At 38.9% G+C, this 17824-nt stretch overlaps 1 protein-coding gene across 1 annotated transcript; it reads left to right on the forward strand.

Moving 5' to 3' along the window:
- The first annotated feature begins 1954 nt into the window (after window positions 1-1954).
- Window positions 1955-5338, forward strand: LOC116256701 (protein FAR1-RELATED SEQUENCE 5-like). The gene is made up of 2 exons (XM_031633119.1): window positions 1955-2094; window positions 2357-5338. The coding sequence occupies exon 2, from the start codon at window positions 2390-2392 to the stop codon at window positions 4469-4471; it is 2082 nt and encodes a 693-aa protein (XP_031488979.1). The 5' UTR covers window positions 1955-2094; window positions 2357-2389; the 3' UTR covers window positions 4472-5338.
- The last annotated feature ends 12486 nt before the right edge of the window (window positions 5339-17824 follow it).

Raw genomic sequence — 17824 nt, forward strand, 5'->3', positions numbered from 1 at the left:
TAGTCTAAATCTTTCGTGTGAATTGAATTGAGATCAAGTCGCCACTTGTTAGAGGGCCTTAAGGCCACGTATCCTTTTCGCCGCCACTTGATGGCGAGACATGTGCCAGTAAAAATTGAACATCTAGCTCGATTCTGCTACATGGCACGAGTCGCAACCGCCAACCGGTGGGCCTGGAACATGGGTGCTACGAGGTCGTGTCATGGGGAGCAAGGTCGAACTTGATGTACTCTCGTGCATGGACACTATACAAAGTGCGAAAAGGGCAACCAGAAGTACAATAAGTTAAATCGACCTCGTAAGATCTCACTTTCAAACAGCAAAAGTAGTCTAAATAGTAAAAGGACAAACTTTATGCAGAATCAAAGAATAAGTAGTTCGCAAGTAAAGCAAGCAACATTTTGGTAATAAGTTTTCGTGTCAGGTGGTCATGGAGCGAACCGGTTCTTTTACAGTGCGAACTCAGTTCATCATGTAAGTATTCATTGGATTTGTGTTCATGTTTGAAGCTAGCGGAGTTACAGTGTGACTAGTGTAGACGGTGCTCGCACCAACTCTTCCAAGATCTCATTGCAGCGAAGGTAGACTCAATCCCCGTTACATGCAGTGCCCACACCAGACTTAGGTTGGTGACTCAAAAGCCACTTTGAACAAGTTGAATCCAAATGAAAATAAAAGGAAAGTGTTTCCAGTATATAGAGTTACATTCCCTAGCTGTACTAGGACTCCAAATTCACAATATTGCACGACACAAATTTATCTTGAGATACTTTTTCTAATGTTTGAGCACCGAATAATTTACGAAGACATTCACACGTTATTGTACGTCCGTGCTGCCGGCTAGTTCAAGCAATATCTACAATTATAGTCTCTTCGGAGGCATCCAATACAATTGGAACAATATCTACAATTATGTGTGTATATATATATTTACATTCTTGTTTTGTACATAATTTTTCACGGGTGCCTCGTTCAAAATTTATTCACTTTGAAGTCAAAGTTCATTGTAGCGAATAGATATATCGTTTGAAATGGCTACAAATACCATATTGTTTCATATCCTATATAATTCTTTTTGTGAATATAGAATTTACGTTTTGTGATGATTATGGATATTTTTGTTCGAATGCTTCCAACGTGTTTGTTTAAATGCAGACACGAACATTCAGTTAAGCAAAATCATGTCAATTACAACATTCAAAGGAAAGCAAGTGCGACCAAGAGCTGGTATAGAAAACGTGCATCGTTCCGGCTGGTTATTATGGTTGCAAAGTGTAGCACGACAACTTACCTACATGAATGTGGTAGATAAAAGAAAAGATGTGACAAAAATATGCGAGAATAGAGAAATGGTTAGTTAGATGGAAAAAACATGCAAGGAGAAGACAACTAACACTTGGAATAGAAGTCAACAAGTTCTTCCATAGATCAATCAAACTTTTCTTGAAGATTCTAGCAACATAGACATTGAAAATGAAGACAAGACTTTAGAAGTGACAAGTTAATGGACACATTTTAAATGCCCAACAAATAGTTTGCATCGATCACTGCACATTCTCAAAAGCATGCTTGTCTGTAGCACCATCTTCACATAAAAGTTGGTTTCGGGTGAGTGATAGCAACAGTGCACCCTGCCACGCTCTACCACCTTAAAACACAAGAACATAGCTGACAGGAAAGCTCATTTAGTGACAAAAAAAGTTCTAAAGATAAAAAAAAAAAATGCAGGTGGTCCGGGTCATGAAGCAGATTTTGTGGTTCAAACAATAAGATCCAATAAACTCCCTCATTGTTGAGATGGTATCGATTCGGATGTAGGGCATTCATGCTTAAACTTGGCGCCGTCGATTCCAATCAGGATCGAAGGATCAAAAGTTGCGATTGTTACCCACAAATGCTAAAATTATATGCTTCTCACATAAAAGTTACCCTTTTGTTTTCTCCCTCTGAAGTCTGCGCGGAGGTAGAGCGTGGGAGGGAGAGGGGCGGGGGAAGGGGAGGGGGAGAGAGAGAGAGAGAGAGAGAGCGGTCCCTCAAAGAAACAAAGGAAGAAGAAGTGGGAAGCTGAAATAGTGCTTCAGCGCGAACATACAAGTACAAGTTCCTGTTTTCTCCTTTTGCGCTTCGGAATCTCCTCTCTTTACTATTTTCTGCAATTCTCGGACTGCCTGAGTGTATTGATATCTTCTTCTGTGATTTTTTTGACTCAATTCTTTTCTTGCAAAATCGCTAGTTGGTATTCTGTTTTTTTTTTTCATTAGAGAAGTGAAATTGGTGTTCTTTAATGCATTTTGTCTCTTAATCTGTGCGCACAAATTGATTTTTGCCATTAATTTCCGGTTGTACTGGAATACAGTTCCCTGATGGGGCGGTAGCGTCTATCAGATGAATGGATAGTGGGGTGCGTGCGGCAGTTGTTCTTCCTCCCGGTGTAGTTAGGGGTAGCGCAATTGCTGGCAACCTGAATGGTGGGGGTGATCCCCGTCTCGGTGGCGCAGGCGATCAGCCGGCAGAAAATCAGGATGGAAGTGGTGATTTCATAGGGCCCGACGATGGAGTGACTCTAGAGCCCTATGTTGGTATGGAGTTTGATTCGGAAGAGGCCTGCAAGGATTTCTACAATGCCTATGCCCGGCGAACGGGCTTTAGCGTCCGAATTGGTTCCACGAGTCGTTCGGCCCGTGACAGGGCGATCATCGGCCGGTACTTCTATTGTTCCAAGGAAGGCTTTCGCCAGACGAAGAACAAGGGTGATAGTCAAGAGAACAAGAAGAGAAGGGTACGCTTGGTCACGCGAGAAGGGTGCCCGGCGAAGTTGGTGGTTCGGAAGGATGGTAGTGGCAAGTGGGTAGTTCGAATTTTTGTAAAGGATCACAACCATCCCATGGTTCTGCCCAACAAGGTGCAGTATCTTCGATCTCACAGGAGCTCGTCCACTACTGCGCAGAGTCTGATTGATAATTGTATGGAAGCTGGAGTGGATGTTAACCTGATGATGGCTTATTTGAAGAAGGAAGCCGCTAGGATCACAAAACTTGGGATTCTTGAACGCGATTCTGGGAATTTGGCGAGCGTTGCTCGCTCCAAGGTAGTAGAGAGTGAAGATGCACAGGCGGTACTTGACTATTTTAAGCAAATGCAGGCAAAGAACCCAGGCTTTTTTTATGCAATACAGGTCAATGATGAAGAATGCATGACTAATTTTTTCTGGGTTGATGGTAGAGCAAGAACAGCTTATAAGTACTTTGGGGATGCAGTCACATTTATCATGACCCACAGACCAAATAAATATAAGATGCCTTGTGCTTTGTTCACAGGCCTGAACCACCATCGACAAACGGTGTTCTTTGGTTCTGCTCTGCTCTTGGATGAAAGTGAATCATCATTTGTTTGGCTGTTTAATACATGGCTTGAGGCCATGTCTGGTCACCAACCTTTCTCATTGATCACAAACCAAGAACACGCTCTAGGAGCAGCAGTGGCTCGAGTATTCCCGGAGACTCGTCATTTTTATTCTGTGGGGCACATCCTCAAGAAAGCTGATGAAAAATTGTCACAACTCTACCAGACACACAAAAACTTCAGAGAGGATCTTCAAAAGGTCATCCAGACTTCGGAGACTGTAGATGAGTTTGAAGAATGTTGGAGAACCCTTTGTGATGCTTATGATTTTAAGGAGAATCAGTGGATTCATTCCCAGTATAAAATTCGGCACAAGTGGGTGCCTGCATACTTGCGCAATACATTCTTTGGCGATGTATCGACAACTGAAAGAAATGATAGTATTAACTCCATCTTTGATGGGTCTGCGAATGTCAGTACTAGTTTGCATGACTTTATAATGCAGTATGACAGATCATTGGAAAGCCGTTGTGAAAAGGAGATGCATGCAGACTTTGAAACAAATAGCATGCCAGCAACTGTGAAGACGGCATGGCCACTAGAAAAAGATGCTGCAGAAGTCTACACAAAAACAGTATTCAGAAAATTTCAAGAGGAGCTGCTTGGTAGTCTTGCTTATATTGCAGAAGTAAAAGAAAAAGATGGAACAAGCACCACCTACAATGTAACAAAGTTTGGGCAAAAAACTAGAGCGCACATTGTTAAGCTAGACGCTGCCAATGTAAGAGCTACGTGCACCTGTCAGATGTTTGAATATTCAGGGCTGCTCTGTAGACATGTCTTGATTGCATTCAGAATGCAAAATATTTTACGTCTCCCATCTCATTATGTCCTGAAACGGTTTACCAAAAATGCGAAGTTTGGGATTGTAGTTGATGGAAGCAGTGGCAGGTTGCTTGTTGATTGTGAAGAGTCTTTTACTTTCCGATTTAATGATATCTGTAATCTGGGGATAAAGTTTGCTGAGGATGGATCAGCTTCAGCAGATCTTTATCGTGTGGCATTACATGCCCTTGATAGGGCTTTTGAAGATGTCGCGAGAATGAAAATGGCCCAGCTGTCACACTAAATTGTCTTATTTATCTAGTTCAAGGGTGTACTCTCCAGGGATCATTCGAGAAAAATGAATTTAATGGACAGCGCTCAGCGAGCAGCATGGGTTCTCACTTGAAGAGTGAAGACTTGTATATTAATAGCTGTGGAAGATTGAGGCTAGTTTGCCCATTGCATCGTTATGAATCCATCGTTGGAGAACTTCAATGCTATTTCTCGTCAAGCTTGTAAAGATTCCTGTTGGCAAATGAGAACAAGCACGTGCCTGTGATGAAAAAGGTCCACAGTTTGAGGGATATGTTGCAATATTGTCAGATGGAAGGTTCATATGAAGTCCAAACTTTGGTTCTTTTAGTTGGACTACTGGGTTTCATGATGTGAGCATGTAATTCACTCATTTCCACAACTTGATGCATTGTGAAACACCTTTGTTGATCTTCCTGTTTGTAATATTACTTGAGTTATGTAACCATCTGATCAGAATACTGCTATTTCTGCTTATTTTATGGGATACACAGATTCTTTCCCTCTTTTACAAGAATTTGGTTGTGAAGGGGAGGGAAAGATGAAGAGGCAAAGTCGAAGTGCACAGTGAATAAATTGAAGGAAGAAATTATTTATAGAAAACTTTCGCTTGTCAGAAAGTAAACTTTTGGGGGAAGAAATCTCTTGTAGCAATTAGTAGGTGGATGTTGATGTATTCGAGCAGGTAATTATGAACTCAATGACAGGCTAAAATCTGCCACTCAAATATCAACCTACTCCATTTCCTTCTTACGGTTATGGGCTGCCTGCTTGCTATTGTATGTAAATCCACGTGTTTGATATAGATTAAATTTAGTTGATATTGGTGAAAACGTATTAATGTAATAATTTGCTTCTAGATTCTTCTTTGGTCGGGAATGCTTCATGCATCTGAATGCCATGAAAGAACATGATAAACTAGTCCACTGCATTAACCAATTCCACCGCTTCCGTTTACCCAAAATGTCTCAGTATAACTTATTGGCTATTGGAGGAATTTGTAAATTGATCTACAAATATCTTTCGTTTTCAAACTTCTGCAAATTCATTGGCATTAGAGAATGTGGTGTTTTGTGCCTAAAAACGGATACTCCTCTAGATAATCCGATGCACTTGATTTTGCTTCCAGTTATTTTGCTTCCAGTTGCATCAGATATACACTGGCTACTTCATATGTCACGAGGTAGAACGTGTTTCTCTGCTAATCTATTATGTCACCTGCACAAATACAAATGTGCAAGATATAGACAGTCTATTGGGTCTTTGTGCACGTGTGGAAGATCTATCAGCTTTCTGTACCATGATATTAGTACAACACCATAGTACTATATGTTCTTGTTTTCCTCTGCCAAGTGATTTTAAAGATGTGTTTAGAACGTCTTCTTTCTTGTCACTAACTAAGACAATCCAAATTTTCGGGGATTGATTTAACTTGAGGATGGTGTCTACTTGATTAGAAAGACAGAGAAAGGTTGACACTGGCAGGGCACTAGATTGATCGGGTCAAGTTCTGCTTCCTTGAAGTTATGGTAGTTTGATGCTGTAATAGATTATTGATCTTTTTATGCTTGTCTATGATGTCCTGTAAGAAGAGAGAGAGTATCAACCTGTTTACTCCTTGAGCAGCTGCAACTAGAAGAGAACTCGATGAGGAGTTGGGGCAAGGCAATCTTAACAGCCTTCCATCAATTTAATAAGGGATTTTTATAGCAAAAGAAGAAAAAAAACTCTTCTCTCTCTCACACTGTGAATTTGTGGTGCATGTGTCTTAAAGTTATATTACATAATTGTAGATGTACATGTAGGATGTCAGTTTGGATGAGGTATTACGAAAACAGCAGAACAAATATAAAATGTCAAAATGATTTCTGTGGAATCAAGATTTTGGAAAAAGGCCTGAGTCTGATACGACAGATATGAATATGAGAATTATTTTATTACATAATATTTTGATAATTTATCTCGCTCAAGTTACCAATGTTAATTCCAGCTAACTTCTCAGGAAAAAAAGAAAAGTGTTCGTCACGAGATTCTTCCCTGCCCGTAATATCAGGTCAACTAGATTCCTGAGACCATGCTTTAGAATTGCATTTTCAAAAGGCATTTGCAATTGTGCGCGGCGGCCAACTTGCCTCAATTGGTAGCCTGATTCTAGCGTTTGAGTTGTTCAAACTTCAGAAATAAAGACACCTTTCTTCCCAGGCATCTCTCTCTCTCTCTCTCTATATATATATATATATATATATATATATATATATATATATATATATATATATATATATATATATATATATATATATATATTGTGAGGGAGTAAAAAATTTTCTGCTAAACACTATATATTGTAAATTGAAAACTTTAAAAGGCACCCATATGCAAATAAATAAATTTTTTTGTGGGCTGGTATGATTGATTGCCCATGCCAGCTACACATGCCTCAGAAGGTGTTTAAAAACTATAATTTAGTCCATGTAAAAATTTTAAATCGGCTACCGTCAAATGTTTTGAGAAAATTTATTTATAGTCATATCATATGTCCTGACCGGCCCGTACTAAAAAATCCTGACTCCACACCTACGTGCCTTGGCTACTACATATCAACTCATAAAACTAGATTTGGGCATTCAACTTTTATATGTATAGTATTGATTAAATACATTTTCATAGGTTTAAAACTAATTTTATATGATTAGATTAATGAAAAGCAACTAAAAGATACACATAAGAAGCATATTTGGGAGACATAATCTAAGGATAATATACTTTTAACTATCGATGAAAAGGCTGTCATCCTGAAAGACATCCAAATCGAATCTGCTGACCGGCGAACTACCTGGAATTCAGAATGTTTTGGAGTTTTGTCGCAATTCGAAGACGTAACGGATGTTACTACTTTTCCTGTCAACTGCAGAAAATGAATTTGCCATCATTTTCGAGTTATCGAGATAAGGCAACTTTTAGTAATGAAGCTGACTAAAGTTTTATTCCAGGCAGATAGGAATATGATTCTATTTGGATTACCGTCACAATCTTATACTGTTCCTTTCCTTGTTTGTTTACTATACGTGCATCTTATGATCGTTGATGCTTCGTCGTATTCATGATGTCTGAGAAAGAATGGAAGCCTTTCGCTCGTTGGCATTTCTTCAGTCTGTGAAGGAAGGGGATCATTTGAATCTTACCATGAAAATATCTCGTCCGGATCACTAACCATTTGGTTGATGTTCAAGTGTTTGATCTCCAAGGGGGCATTTGACGGCCTTCAATTTTGATTCTAGAGACAAAGTTCCACCTCAAACTGGAATTGAAATGAAAATTCTAGTTCTAACTTGCCTTTGTGTTTGATTGTATGGAATTTTGGCTTCAGAATTAAAAAATAGCGTGTTTGATAAAACATGAATTAATATTTTGCAATTCATGAATAAAACATTCATGAAATGTGTCCCCAAGAAAGATAAAAAAAAGTTTCTAAAATTTTTGAATCATAATTCCACCCCCTAGGGTAGAATCACAATTATAGCCTCATCAAACACCCGAGAAAAGATCCTAGAAGTTCAAAATTCTATTGCTTACAATCTTGAAGTAATGTGGCCATATATCTGGCAACATGAGAAAGCTATGGAATTGTCATAATCTTTAGAGAGTCTATTTTAAACTTTTAATCATCGATCAAATTGCGGTGCTACGTTTATACAAAACTTCTACCACTAGCACATACAAAAGAGCTGCATAAAGCCAAGCAAAATCTGACCATTCATGAAGGAAACAATTGTGAAGTAACCAATGTTGCTCATTTTCATGGGTCGCTCACCAGATCTCGAGGTAAGGCAATCTTTACCTTGGACACCTGATTTGGTGGAAACCCAGATATTGGATGTGAGCACAAAATTGATTGTGGAATGAGATGTCTCTCTTGCATGGTAACAAGTAGCGGCCAGAATTTTTTTGTTGCAGGGGCCAAACTATAGTTTCAAAATTTTAACAAGAGCCAAAATAGAAATTTTTAATATAATATTTATATATATTAAACTAATTTTTTAGATTTATATATAAATTTTTAAAGTTTTTAAAATCTGGAAAGAGCCAAGGCTCCTGCCGGCCCCTCTTTCCCTCCGTCTTGCGAACAACGAATCGAGTTTTTCTCGGTTGAGGGATGCAGATTTTTGCACTGCAGGCAATGACACAGGTAAAATCGTTGAGGGATGTAGTATCTACGAATATGCTGCAGATTATGGTAGATTTTCATGTGATATCCATATATAATTGAATCTCCCACTAGAAGCAGGCAAGGTGCATACGGACAGTAACAAAATTTGGGTTGGGAACTCAAAGCTGATTGCTTGTTAGTGAGCATGCACCTAAACGTGTTAGGTAGTCAACACACTAACTACCAAACGCTTAGTGCTTCCCCAGCTAGATAGGAGCCTCAAACCTGGCCCATGCTTCTAGTGGGAGATTCAATTATATATGTACTATTATACCTAATTATGACTATTCCTAGCTTGCAAAATCCAACTTAATATATATATATACACACACACACACACACACAAGAGTCATCAAATCAGATTAGATTGGATTATTCATGTGTTGCTTTATTAAAGGTTGTTAGAATTAATCTGTTAAGAATATGTATGATTTGAGGTTTAGACTTGCTAGGAGATTATATGTCCTAAGCTTGGTCGGACCAAAGTGAGAACACAAGAAGACATGTTCCAGCTACCAAACGCAAACTTGCAAGGCTAAATACTGCAAATATCAACATGGGCCCAGGGACAGAGTCAGACAATTATGTATAAAATTTTAAACTTTTAAGAGACACTAATGTATAAATTAAACGAGAAAAATTACTCATAAATGTCAACATGCGTGGATCCAGATCTGAATATCTAACATATACTGTATCGAATTATTAGAACCCATCTCTTGTGCTGATGGTGATAATCTGAAGAGGCTGCTTTAGACTCTCCTTTTCCTTTTATTTTGTCGTCGATGCAGTGCATGTACGTGGAGATGCAGCGATATCGACAAGATTGGCAATGATTTACGTGGATTCAACATGACCAGGGAATGAAATGGATCCTGATTTAAAAGGTGCTGAATGAATAATGGAAGGGAAGGGATTCCCTTGAGAAGCTCATGCAAATCTTCTGGCAGCCATAGTGGGCATCACTGTCAAAGGCAGAGACTGGTACACGCAGCCGTTCACCTGTGGCCGATGAATCGTGTAAATATATACGACTGCTGCTTTCTGTCTCTTGTTTCAACCTTTATGGTGCTCTACGACTGAATGTTTTTCTTCTTTCTTTTCCTCCAAAAAGAATATGTTGTCCATATCCACGACAAGTTTTGGTTCCTCTTGCTACTTATAAATAATGTATCATTTGCGCCTGTAGAAAAGATATTTTTGTTCGGATTTTTCTTTCCTCTTTTCCGAGTCCCCATTAGTTTCTGAACTGAACTTGGCATTCGATTCTAAGTAGGTGATGCTTTGACGCATTTTCCGGCAGCATCAAATTAACTTCACGGACATATAGTTCGTAGTTCTTTGAAGTTACCGGCAGTCAAAAATTTAACTTCCGGCAACAAAACCCACCGACCTGAATTCACAGAGGAAAACTGAATCTGCCACTTCAATCCATTGGCTGATGATGTAGGAGCAACATCTCACTATTGCTTTTGTTGTCATAAAAATAGTTTTATATTTAATTATTTCTAAATGTGATTTATTTTAAAATACAATAATATCATTTGCCAGTTCACAACCAGCCGTCTGATCGAATTGACACCGGTAAGATCCGATTCACGGCCTTCTGATTTTTCAAACACTGTTTCACGTGAAAGGAACCGGGTGAGCCCACCGGAGTGGCGACGGGAATAATATTAGAAGCATCTATAAAGCTGCTGTAGAAGCAAGCTCTAGCTGGAGTTTCAGTGCATAGAAGCTGCCAGTATCACGCATTATTGTACCGAAGATGATCCTCTTCCATTTTCCCTCCTAACTTTCATAGACTTCCCCAACAACCAAACGGCCTGTATTGGATGTTCATCCATGCAAAGAATTTCTGTTAGCGATTTGGTGAAGTGTAACCAAGAATTTATTAATTTCGATGGAAGCAGTTGAGATAGGGCTGTCAATACGTTGTATCCTGACCCAGTTAGGCACAGCTCAGCCTGTCCGATGGGCCTGCAATTTGCAGACCTATATATATATATATATAAAATTTTCAGTTGAGTGAGAGACTTAGTACCGATCGAGGCCTCTCCCATTCTTCATGCCTTTGGGTCCTGAACTGTGTCAATGTTAGTGATGATAGTACTGTACCCTTTGACTTGAGTACCATGCCCTACCACTTAAGATGTATAGACATTGCACTTACAAGAATGGTAGCACTTCACCCTTCGATTTGGGTACCATGCCCTACCACTTAAAGATGTATGAACATTGCACTCACAAGAATCAAACGAGAGACACACTGATTCATGTATCCCTAGGTTAACCAACAGCTATTTGAAATGATTAATTTTTCAGTTGAGTGTGAGAGGCTCACTACCCATTACCCAGAGAAAAGCGTCAAGGCCTCTCTCATTTTCCATGTTTTTGGGGTCCTGAGCTATGTCGATCTGCCTCTATGTCAATGATGGTAGCAATTTACCTTTCAACTAGAGTACCGTGCCCTACCATTTAAAATGTATAAACATTCCATTTACAAGAATCAAACTAGAGACATACTTCTTCACTTATCCATAGTCGGACCAGCTATATGTACGTAAAAAGGCAATGTTTGATTAAACTTTTAGCAAACATCCATGTCACTTTCTAGCTAGGGTTATAAAGAGGGAGAGAGAGAGAGAGAGATGGGGTATTGGATTGTTCTCACACTTTCTGTGAAAGATATCTGATTTGAAGTTTTTAATTGAAGCGAGGAAAACAGGATGTTGGGTTCTTTTATTCTCGAAATAGCAGAACAACGCCTCCTGCTTTGGTGTCATAAGCATCACTCAAGGAACAATTCTCAGTGCTTACATTCATTGAGTGTCCGTTCTACAGTGTTTCTCCGTTTACCATGGAAATCGGAACACTGGAGAACGCCGAATAGGAACAAAGCCGATAGCGTTCTGCATGCTCCAGCGTCCAATTGTCTTGCTCCCATTTCAATGAAAGTAGTATGAAACATAACTGTGGCATTCTGTTCCAGTGCCAGACCGATAAATCAAACAATGCCTATGACGGGAAAATATTCTCCCATTCCAATGTAAAAGGATACACGAAAAGTGGAGCAAGGGGGGCCGCATGGGCCTTATTCCTACATGTTGAGCTCGAGTACGATTCGATTAAAGCTTGACAAACTCGTAAATTTATTTGAATATATCGACTTGATTAAGGCTCGAGAAACTTGACTAAGGCTCGTGCTCGACTCGACAGTTATGTGTTGAGTTTGAACTCAACTCAATTATTTGAACGAGTTGACTCATAAACTTGAGCTTGACTCGGCTTTAACGAGTCAAGCTCGTCTCGTTGTTCACCCCTAATTTAAGGTAATCATAAACTAGTTTTATAATAAAAACAATTTAATGCTGAAAAATCAGAATATTTATTTGGTAAAAAATAAAAAATAAAGCCATATACTCGTGTACCACTTTCCTTAAGAAATTCATGATCCAAAACCTCAAAGTCGCTAAATAAAATTACCGAAAGGCCCCGACATGGCCGGGGTATTTACGGGCCCACCACCTGTGTCCCTTTCCCGGTTGTCCAAAATTGAAACAATAATGGAGGAAGGCGGAAAGAAGAATGAAAGGGAAAAGGCAAGGCGTGGTTGCTTTTCTTTCCCTCGAGGCGGACCCACACCCTCCCACCGCGTGGGTCCCACTCCGCCTACGTGGCACTAGGAGAGAGAGGGTTCGCCGACCAAGAGCATCTGATGACGGCAAAAAAATAAAAAAAAAAATCCTCCATTGGGCCCCCCTTCAGTTTCCCGGTTTGATCCAAACCCGGATCCAAATCCCTTCAACCGGATCCGCAACGGTTTAATCGAATCAGTTTGTCATGGATCCATTTTAATTAATTATATAAAAAAAAGACGAATTCACTGAATGGAGAAGGTAGTATTCATTTGTAATTGATACGATCCATGTCGGTCGATCCAGTACCAAAAATGATTGACCTCGTAATTTGCCTCTTGACCCGTTAATAATTTGTGGTTCTTGGTTGGTTCGCCCCTCCTAGTGGAAACAACTGAAGATTTATTTGACTAGAGCGGGTTGGACCCACTTAATTTAGTATTAATGAATTTGGTTGGTCAACTAAAGTCTACAAGATACCATGTGATGATTACGTTAGACCGACTTTGAACTACTAAGTAGTGAATAATTGCAGTAATAAACACGTTATTATAAGCTTAAACAAGATATAACATAAATTTATACACTATGACCTTTTGAAATCGACATGCCCATGTTGTTGCGCATTGGTTCTTGTCTATACCTTAGTGCGCATTTTTTTTTTTATAGTACTTAGCTTGTGAAGACTCATCCATGTTTACATTTTTTTTTGTTATTTTAGGTAAAGGTATAGGTCTATAGATGTATGAATTTTGTTTTTTTAATTATTCAATTCGGCCAAATGTCAGCGAAGCACCTGGGATCGAGGACGCGAGGCCGGCACTCTGTCGTATGGGTCATCTTCCAAGTGGCAGAAACCGCGTGGCTGACTCGCTTGAATCAACTTTAGTAGAAGAACCTTGCATCCTAGCTTAATTAAGCAGACCCAATGAAGCAGGTGTGTGGTGGATCCCTTGTTCATAACATGTAGATCATGTTTAGCAGATGTTTCATTTGGTACATACATGCAATAAGGCTGCTCTAATAGAATGTAGAGTGGTTATTCCTCATGCTTTTCCTAGTGAATCTTCTCCCTTTTCCCTCAGTGACCAGTCTCCTCCAAAAGGTTGCACTCTCTACCAGCTGCATGTGTTCTTCTTTCTTCTTAGAGTTCAAATGCATATATATATCAGAGACTTTTTCCCCAGATTAAACTTTTCTTAATGAATTCTGACCTTTAGGCTGATCTGATCTACACTTTGTGGGATCCACGGTTTAAAAGAATAGCGAATTTGGGCATTGTGGTTTTTTGGTCTACCTTTAAGCAGCAACAACCACACATATCTAGGGTTGGATCGAAGGGGGCGCCAGACTTTATATTCATGGATATGAGATCCTTATCTCACATTGCAGTTCTCTCAAAAATGGGTAAACGACTTACTCCATTTGAGGACAACCAAAGTGTGTTACTACTATTTAAAGAACCTGATTCACAGATTGAGGTAGGTTCATGAAACACGAACAAACTATTCATATTGCCAAGCAATAAGGAGGATGCTTCTCGTTGAGCACAATTGCAAAAAAATTGTCAAGTTATAGCCACACAAATGCATATAACTTGATAGACGTGATATTTAAAACCCACTGAGATGACATGAGTAGTCTAAGTTCAAGACAATGAATATATATACATATATATATATACAAACAAAAGTCAGACATTCATCTGGCTCTTCACACACAGTGCATCATGGGTTGCATGTGTGAGGGGGTTGATGATGGATCGAGGGAAAGCGAGAGAGAGAGAGAGAGAGAGAGGAGGGGGAAAGTGATAGAGAGAGTGGTTGGCGTCCTTGGGTTGTTGGGGGCAAGCAAGCACATGTCGAGGCAGGAGAATTCATGCATAAAAGCAATCACATGCAGTCCTCCAGGCAGAGAACGAGAGGGAGTGATCTAACCGGCCGGACCACCAGATGGACCTCCCTAACATGTGGATGCTTCTGATCAGTAGGCCCATTAATCGACGCCATGGAGCAAGAGATCTGTAAGGGAGGAAGGACGGGGACGGGGACCTACCTGGTTTTGGCTTTGGAGTTTCGTCCTTCCCATGCCAACCTGCTGCCCGCCGCCGACTCCCTGTTCATCAGTACTACCACTCATCATCAACTCTTACCAGATTCCCCATCTCTTTCCCACCACCATTCGTCAAACTTTTAAACTTCTACTTACTACGTGGACGCTCACCATGAATATATATATATATATATATATATATATATATATATATATATATATATATATATATATATATATATATATATATAATACTGCCTTATTATTTTTTTTTGGAGAACCAATACCTTTTTTGGGTAGCTAGGAATTTGGTTGTGTGGTTTGTAATATGGTCCATGTCCAAACCAATGTCCAGCTGAGCATATGAAGTGGAGTATTCATGTCCAGTAGAGCATGGCTAATCCGATTTATTATCCAGTTTGAATTCTATTTTCAATTCTTCCTCCGAATAGAAATTGTGATCCTCCAAGCATCAACTCTATATAAGCGACCAGTTTCTGTTTTGAAACCCTAGGGTGTCAACCCCTTGTGCCTCAAAAGAAAAGGAAAGAAGAGAAAAAAGGGAGGCTATTAACATGAAAGTTGAAGTATGACAAGAACGACACTTTAAAGTATCGAAAGCCACCTCTATATGATAGGAGGAGGAGTGGTCGGGTGGAAGCTTTGGCTCTTCTCTAAGCGGTATGATGAAATACTCCTCTTGCTTATCCAGAATATGCAATTGTATCAAATCTACAAAATGACATGAATACAAGCATCATGTGTTGGACCAACTAGAAGCACTTGACTCGTCGTGTAAAGTCGATCCGATGTCCAAAGGACCCACCTACGACGAGGCAGGTTGCCTTTTCTATTTACGGCATTCTTCATTTTCTCAAGGACACATTTGTCATTTGAAAAACACTTTTTTTTTTGCCCTTTTACCTTTTTGTCCTTATAGGGGGCTCTGACTTGCCCCCTTATTGAATTCAATCCATCTGAACTTGCATCTAACTTGGCACTAGAGATATAGTGCTACCCTCTGCTCCTTTCAACATGCATTCCAAATCCAAGTCCAACTAGATAAAAAATTCGAGGGGTTGGGTATCTACCGCCAATCTCAGATCCGAGGTGATTTGAAGTCGCTTATGAGAATCACATATCCGAGGATTTAAGGACCCCGCTCCCATCCAACCTCAAATATGAGTTTTGGTCATATACTGAAGATCACAAGTCTTTTTTTTTTTTTTACTTAGTGGGTGAAATCAGATGTTTATTTATGATGTGAGTCCCACATAAAAGAGAATTCGATGCATTGAGATCCAAGGCTATCAAAGACACGTACATAAGTAGGGAGAGATGAGATCTGGGCCAAGTAATGTGACCCGCTTGGATGCGTTTCACAATGGGGACTCCCTGTCTCTATGGCCCATCACATTCAATATTACGTTTTAAAGGTGATAATTTAGCCACAACACAATAGTTCCCTGTATTTATATTGAACCTGAGATCCGTCCCACTGCTGCAAGTTGAGCTCCATTGGGCCCTTAAAATGCCATGCTTTTAACATCACGGTAAGGTGTAAAGTCCAATTTGTACACTGAGCCACATCTACATCTTTCAATATATACCTGATGCTTCCATATTCCAGAACAAGATATCTAATCTGGATATGCATTGCTTTTTAATAATAATGCCACAGAATATCCTAGCAATTGACATTTATCTAGTTATCTTAAAGGTAAACTTTGTCTTAAAAGGTATTTATCAGATTTGAAGTTAGGTAGCAGTCAGCTAGAATTCGATTTCTCTGGGCAAAACTTCTTGAAGGAGGTTCTTTTGGGTGAGCGGTAGGCTAATTCCACCACTCTAGTAAAGGCCGAAGCCTCTTCCATTTCCTCCATGTTTCTAGGGTTCATGATTAATGCTTTTTGTGTTCTGGTGTATGCTTTTACTATGCTTCAACTTGCATATTAGTGCATTTTTTTTGCAACACAAAGAATTGATGTCATGAGAGTTTGACAAGAAAACTGGCCGCCAGTTTTCATCCTATTCATTGCACCAACCCCTTCTAGATAACGATGCTAAAATGTTATACACTCCTCCCAAGAAGTGGCTTTCCTTCAAGATCATTGAGGGCACGTTTGATTGATCGGCAGGAAATATTAGAAATAAAATTTAATTTATTTTTTTAAATTATTGCCCATCAAACTTGGGATGAAATAACTTATTTTAAGTCGGCTCTCATAAACTTCTTGTTCTGAAATTTCGTCCCACCGCAAGAGGTGGAAAAAAGTTTCAAAACTGAAAAAAAACCGTTGGCTTCTTCTTTTTCAATGATTCTGTTTTGTATCTTTCATTTCTATTAAACTGAGAAATTTATTTCCTAAAACATAAACCCAAGTCCAACAAATACAAAGAGGTTTTGAAAATCTAGATTTTGATTCAATTTCCTCATTTCCGGAAGGAAGAAGAAAGTGTTCACTAGGTGGAAAAACGACGGCGTGTTTTGCTGCAGATTGTGGTCCTTGTTCTTCCTCCCCATCTTTACCAGCACATTATCAGTACAACTTTAACTAAACCAGATAATTAAAGAAGGAATAATACGGAAAACCAACTTTTTCTAAGATATCGTCGATATCAGTGCGTGCCACTAAGCCAAAAAAAATAAAAGGATTACTCGGTATATGATACATTCACTAAAGGAAGAGAAAAATAAATATAGAAATATGATTAATTACCCACAAAAAACTAAGGATCCTAAAGAATCATGACATATTAAAGGAAATGGATTTGTTGAAAACATTGTTCCCTCAGTATTATATACAGTTGCTTGGGGGTTGTGTATGTAAGGCGTGTGTATATGAGAAATTGATAGTTAGGTACCAGACTCATAAGGAATCATATCAGCTCTTGATATTTGAAAGATGGATGACTAAGAAATTGAAAAGCTTGGCCTCCATATTTCCCATTTAATCTCCATGGTCTGATATGCTTAGAATCCATGGATATATATATATATATATATATATATATATAGTGTGTGTGTGTAGATTTTAACACATTCCTATTTTTTACTTCCTTTTGTTTTACTTCCACTGGAAATCCATTCTCTAGTGGAAACTTGAAAGCTAGTCAGCCTATTTCTCTCTTTATTGAATGTTCAGATACGTTATCAAATATTTATTAACCGGCTCATTGAGACCGAGCTGGTGGCCAGTCGGTTCGATTTATCGATCCATGTGGAAATAACACGCCATATTACTCATGTTTTTAATCATTTGAAAATACTTTTAATTGATTAGTTGTTTTATTCCTTTCTGTTTTATTTTATAAAATGTATACAATAATTTTCTTGTGGATTATTAACCGATCTAGCTGAGCGTTTAAATCGGTAACATATATATATATATATATATATATATATATATATATATATATATATATATATATATATATATATATATAT

This window comes from Nymphaea colorata, chromosome 6 (assembly GCF_008831285.2).
Source record: "Nymphaea colorata isolate Beijing-Zhang1983 chromosome 6, ASM883128v2, whole genome shotgun sequence".
NCBI classification, from domain to species: domain Eukaryota; kingdom Viridiplantae; phylum Streptophyta; class Magnoliopsida; order Nymphaeales; family Nymphaeaceae; genus Nymphaea; species Nymphaea colorata.

Coding starts and splice junctions, on each gene's coding strand:
- LOC116256701 (XM_031633119.1), top strand. CDS start 2,390: ATGGATAGTGGGGTGCGTGCGGCAGTTGTTCTTCCTCCCGGTGTAGTT.